Below are 6,465 nucleotides of genomic sequence, written 5' to 3'. Positions count from 1 at the left end.
GATATTAGGTGATTTTTAATTACTTGAGCTTGATTTTTGGGGAAGCTCATATTTGGGGTCCCTGCACACTCCATAGATATTACACAACTGAGTATAAAGCAAAGAGCAAAAACGTAAGATTAGTATGTTACATAAGAATAACATTTAACAGCATAAATTAACAAAGTGATCATACTGTTTTGTGTAATGACATAAAATTCATTTATTCACTTATTAAACATTATAATTACATTTGCATCTGCCACCGATTTAATTAAGATGCACTTAATATTCGCCAGAATAGTCAGAACCACTATTGTGTTTGCTAAGACATTGTGGTGAAACACAATAGAAATCAAGGATGTCAGAATAAAAATAATGGGTCAATTGTTTAAAACATACTGGTATTTATCATCATACATGGCTAATTCTCCTATAAGTATTATTTGTGAAGACTTGGAACAGAAAATATATACATCCAAAAAAGTATTTAACTTATAAAAACACAGAGCCAAAGTCATGAGTGGGTAGTTACACTATCTTAAATTGTTAAAAGGTCAAAAGTTAATCAGGTCATTTAATTGAAGATGATATGGATGATGAGCATCAATACTGCATTATTTTTTTTCCATTCCACCATTACCCGTAGACAGCATTTTAAGTGTAATGGAACAAAACCCAGATTTTTCTAGTGCACTTCTTGAACACTTTAGTAGCTCATACTTTAGTAGTGCACACATTACATTTTAACAGTCAGCAGCCAAATCTAGATATAAACATTGCTATGCCCTGCACAACAGCCAATTAAAGGATGACCAGCTCAGGATATTTACACTTTTAACACATAGGAAGGATAATTGCTCAAAAGGCTCAACAATAATTACATCAACTTGTAAGGAATGCTAGTTAAACTCTCATTTAAGAGATATGTTGTAGTCTGTAAAAAAATAAGCCAATTTGTAGTTTTAACTGCACATGCCCATATCAAAGCACAACTGACATAAACCAATGTTATGTGTATGTTTGTTTTATGCGGATTGACTTTGATATGAGCATGCACAGTTCCAACTACAAATTGACTTATACTTATGTGGATAAAATCTGCAAGAAACTTTTCTAAAAGACATTTAAGGGTCTGTAACAACTAGAGTGGAGAAACCTAATAATTGCACACAGAATGGTAATAAATAGTGCCCATGTTGGGCCACGTTGATTATTTACAGGACATAAACATACACACACAGTCAGCCAGGCTGGAAACATTCTCATGGAGTGCCATTCAACTTGCTTGCGGATTTGTATACAATATAATAGTACGTTTCTTGAACTACTTACATAATTTACATTGAATGCAAATTTAAGTGAGAATTTTACATTAGATCTGCGGAGAAATAATTGTCTTAATACACTAAATTTTCATCTGGACTTAAGATCTCATCTTTAAATTTCAGACAAAAAACTTACACAAAACCCAATTAAAGAGAACACAAATATTCATCAGATTGATTGATGCCTCTAACGAGAAATACGCAAGCAAAGTGAATGACGTCCATAATTGCAGCTATATTAGTTTTCCGCTTGCACAAAGGATGGCCAAATTAAATATACATCAACAGCCGCTGTCAATGCCGGTGACTCCTATTGCTGTCTCGACTCCAGCTTCGACTGAACCGTGTGCGTGATGGCGTCCTGCTCCGTGAGCGACTGGTGTAGGAATAGTAAGAACTGTCTGAGGCTGAGGGGCTTGTGGCTGATCGTGTATACGGTATTGGACGTTTTCTTGCACTGAAAATAATAATGAAATGTACAATGTTACAATGGGAGTGCAAAGATGATGAATTTTCTTGTTTGAATTTTACTTGTTAATTTATTTTCTAACGGCTAATCAATCAGTTTCCCCCAGATCAATCAGTTATTCTGGACATCCCATTTATTTATTTAATTATTATTTCTTTTCTATCACTGGTTATTAATTCATTTTTACAACTTATAAATATGTATGTTTACCAATGACAATGTATGACTTATTTGAGTTTAATAATTTCAATTTCCTCTTTATGTATATAATTACAAAAATATCAATCAATAAATTAATTGATATGGAGTTATGATCCAATATAAAAATATAATTAAAAAAATAATTATTGAATGAAAGATATTTAAGGTAAATAAAGGCAGCAAATGAAATGTTTCAATCCACCAAATTTAGGTGCTGTGTATAAGCATATAATTTACAGTATTATTAATTACCTTCCGTTTATGTTTACATAAACATAAATAATGTCTTTAAAAACTAAACACAACAACTATGCTTGAGTTTCACTTTACTCTCACAATGTTTTAACACTATACTGGAAATTAATATATTAGGAGGACATAATTATGATTAAAATGAGAAAAATTATAAATATGATATAAAAAATTCATTAGTAGCCCAAAACTCTAGTAGCTTACCAAACTAAGAATCATGTTAAATTGTTGGTTAGTGACTAGGCTATTAATATAACTGCAACAACTGTGTTAGTATAGTTAAAGTGAAAAGTTAAATGAAAAAAAGAAATGAAACAAGATTGTTAAACATATTATAAGATCTTCAATGAAATGGCAATGGAAAAATGATCTCTATATTTGTAGGTGGTAGTAAACATATTCCACTTTGATAGCTAAAAGGGAATATGATGTATCATTATATAGAAGCCGAAACAGGAGAACACTGCAAGATTGAGAATGTTCACATCAGGATTGTAAAACCATGGAATCTACACTGCAACCACCTGAAGAAAGCAATGATGATGTTTCATAGACAGGTAATAACGAAGTAAGACGTGTTAAAAGTGAAAATAAATCTTCATAATTCTAGTAATATCAACTGATTGGTGCTAGACATAAATCAAACTTCACTTCAAAATGTTAAAATAAATTTCCTCAAAACTCTGGAATACATTTTGTTATCAAGATTAAAAACCACAAAGCCAGCACAAGCATATTACAAAACATGACGACAAATCAAAAAGCTACATTGAGTAGATGCATAAAAATATGCAAATGCTTCATAAACATGAACAGGTTAACTTGCAGGATAAATTCACAATATATCAAACGATAGATGATGCACATTTGGCCAACATATAAAAACATTAAGGGTACATGCACAATAAGCCTGCATGAACAAGACATGCGTGGTAAACAGCTTAAATAAGCGAATGAGACAAAGATTAAAAAACAAAGTATATCAATAAATATAAATTAAACATTACAACAAATTGCGTTTAATAAGCTTAAGCATAAAAATACTACTACCTAAAATGATGTGAATGGTATATGCATAGTACTGTATATGAATGGCACATCCACATAACATGAGTGCACATGCACAGTACATGAATGGCAAATATACAGTACATGAAAGGTACATGCATAGTATATGGATGGCAAATGCACAGTACATGATTGCTACATGCACAGTGCATGAATGCTACCTGCACAGTGCATGAAGGTACTGTACATGCATAGTACATGTAACATTCACATTTTTACAAGCACAACATAAAGGAAGTAAAACTCAACAATAAACATTTTAAATGGATGAATATAGCAATAATCGATTAAAAGCAGGCAAGGAGCAAGTATTATAATGCAAGATACATGATGCGAGTTACATAGAGCAAAAAAAAATATATACAATGGAACAGAGAAATAGATGACGGTGACCACAAAGTAACTTCTCAAATGTTGAGTAAATAACAACATAATCATAACAAAAGAAGTCATGCACAAATTCAAATTACCAAGACACAAATTCTCATGCAAATAAAGAGCTGTCTATAATTTTTTTCTTGAATTCTATTGAGGTAAAAACCCACTACAGCTTCTCCAGAATGGAGAAAGATGACACCAAATATAACTAAATAACATAATGATTATTTTGAAGACCAAATTCTATTTAAGAACAATGAGAAATACATATCAACCTTGATTATGATTTACAATATATAAACCATTTGATCCAAGATAAAGTGCAGATGTGTACATGTTTTAGAACTAAGAGGCCAAGCAATAAAGTTAGTAATACTATTACTAATAACCTGCATTAATGTGCTTCTTTTTAGGCATGTTTAATGTATGTGTGTATGTGTGTGTGTATATTGTTAGATGTGTATAAGAGACAGATATATATATATATATATATATATATATAAATATATATATTCTGTGTTGTAAATTATATTTCTAATATTTCTCAATTTAAATTTATTGGTTGGTGTTTATTTTGTATTTTGTTTTTTAGATTTAAACGTCCCTTGGTTGTCTTATTTTTTATTTTCTTATTAACACTGCAATTTATACTAACACATATATTGTATATCTATGTTGCTAGTAAGTTGAGTGAGCAGCATCAATCTAACTATATTATTATGAATTTCAGAAGCATGTGTGTAGGATGTTGATTGAGGAGTAATGATTTAGTAATTCCTTTAAATCTCAGAAGATATGCAAATGACTAAATGCTTGTTAGTGTAAAAAAGCCAATTTCAAGTTACAGGGCTTCACCAAACCCCAACACAGTCTCAATACAACCGATTATTCAAAAGATGAATCATATTTTTCGTAATATATTAATACAATTCTAATATTTAGACTGGTGACTATAATAAGCGATATCTCAGGGAAAGTCATATATATTCCAAGAAATAAAATTAAAATTTATAACAATAAAAATAATATAAATAATAATAATTTTCAATTATTAGTATCAATCAGTAAAGATACTAATTAAGATTATTATTATATTGCTGTTATTAATTGACAGAGCAATATCAATTTTCTGCCAAATTTGCTGATAGACCTTTTAAATTAAAAACCGTATGTTTTAGAGACTGCGATTTGTGTAGCTTGAACTTGTATGTTAAGTGTGGGTTATATGAATGACTAGCCTTTACGGCAACTCAGTGAGCTATTTTTAGATTGCAGCAAGATGCTAAGTATAACTTGAATACACACTGATAACCCTCAATGTCTGTAGTACTCCCGGCTGCGGCTATCTTCGTAGTGAGCTCTGCGGTCGGGGGACCGGCGGCGACTGTCTCGATGATGATCGCGAGATGAGTAATCACGAGAGGAGTACTCACGGCTATGATGATCACGGTCTCTATATCTGTCAGGAGATCTTGAAAGAATGTTTTGCAGAAATATGTTTATCATATAAAGAAGTTTATAAGTTACAAACATTTTACAGCATTTTTACAAAAAAAATACTTTTACAGAATAATGCTAAATACCAATATAAACCTTTCACTAAATCAAACACTACAAATTCAGGAACAATTGGAAACTTCTTTTGTGATGTCTGATTTAGTGAGGTGACAAGCATACGGAAATGTCACCCTAAAATGCCAAAAGGTGACAAGCATACGAAATGTCACCTATTATGCCAAAATTTATAAATTGACTTACGATGATAAATCAAACCAATGATCCCAAACGGAAGTGAATAACAGTAAATTATTTACATTCTACTGAATAATTCCAAAAAGATGGCCAATAAAAATGTAAAACATGATAAGATGACATCCCCAAATACCAAATGGAACAACCCAAAATATCATGCTAAAAAATGACCCATGCATTTTCATCACTATAAAAGAAAATTTATACAAAAATATAATATTTATATTTAACTATCTACACACATTATACACATATAAAACAACATACATAAATGTACTTTATGTAAATATCAAAGCTTTACAATCACATTTTACCAATCAATAAACATTTAGCAACAAAAAGTTTAAATGTGCTTTAATCTCGTCACTGCAAATATATAAAATCTTACCATAGTTTTCCAATTTTATGTGATTTTTAGTTCACTTAAATATTAGGTTCTGTAAGCATAAACTCGGAAGAAAATTTGTCTGTTATGTGCATAAATATTTTATGTATTTTTGTAAATATTTATTTTACCTAGTTATTCTTCGGGCATCTAAAAAGCTTGGAGAATCTCTGCGTTTGCGGATTGGGGACCACTGTTTGCCGTTCTCTTGGCTATTACTTCGGGAACGCTTTCGTTTATCTTTTTCTTGTGAGTATGATCTTGAGCGGCGATATGTTGGGCTGTAAGAGGAACATAATTTGTTTTATTAATATTCAGCAACACAACTCACTTAGGTTTATAGAATTATTGATTGACTTACTTATCTAATCACCAGAATGTAGAATAATAATAATAATAACAATAATAATAATAATAATAATAATAATAATATGCAGGTTTTTATATAGTACTCTATACAACTAAGTCTCAGAGCACTTTTCCACATTATTTCCCCAGTCATTGGAACAATCCCTATTTAAAGTTGTTATTATTATTATTATTATTGTATACTTATATAGCGCATATCAAACTTCTCTATGCGCTGAACATTATTACCCCGGATCACTGGATCAAGCACATATGGAACACACACTCAGGCCCCATAGGGGAAT

At 30.9% G+C, this 6,465-nt stretch overlaps 1 protein-coding gene across 6 annotated transcripts in view; it reads right to left on the bottom strand.

The window, feature by feature from the left end:
* Positions 1-177: 177 nt before the first annotated feature.
* The window catches only part of LOC117124555 (serine/arginine repetitive matrix protein 2-like), a 42,887-nt gene continuing 36,599 nt past the window's right edge, over positions 178-6,465 (bottom strand). For 5 of the 6 annotated variants that reach the window (XM_033270820.1, XM_033270821.1, XM_033270824.1 and 2 more), the window contains 2 exons: positions 5,944-6,093; positions 178-1,764 (listed from right to left, as the gene is read on the bottom strand). In XM_033270820.1, the coding sequence (XP_033126711.1) occupies positions 1,602-1,764; positions 5,944-6,093 (313 nt within the window). In that variant the 3' untranslated portion in view covers positions 178-1,601. Of the gene's footprint in view, positions 1,765-4,980; positions 5,147-5,943; positions 6,094-6,465 lie in introns of all 6 variants that reach the window. The other variant, XM_033270822.1, reaches the window with a different exon arrangement.

The sequence above is a fragment of the Anneissia japonica genome, unplaced genomic scaffold (assembly GCF_011630105.1).
Source record: "Anneissia japonica isolate Jap-2015-1 unplaced genomic scaffold, ASM1163010v1 scaffold287833_len2544123_cov190, whole genome shotgun sequence".
NCBI classification, from domain to species: Eukaryota; Metazoa; Echinodermata; class Crinoidea; order Comatulida; family Comatulidae; genus Anneissia; species Anneissia japonica.
Note: the sequence above shows the minus strand (reverse complement) of the source record. Positions and strands in the feature narration are given on the sequence as shown.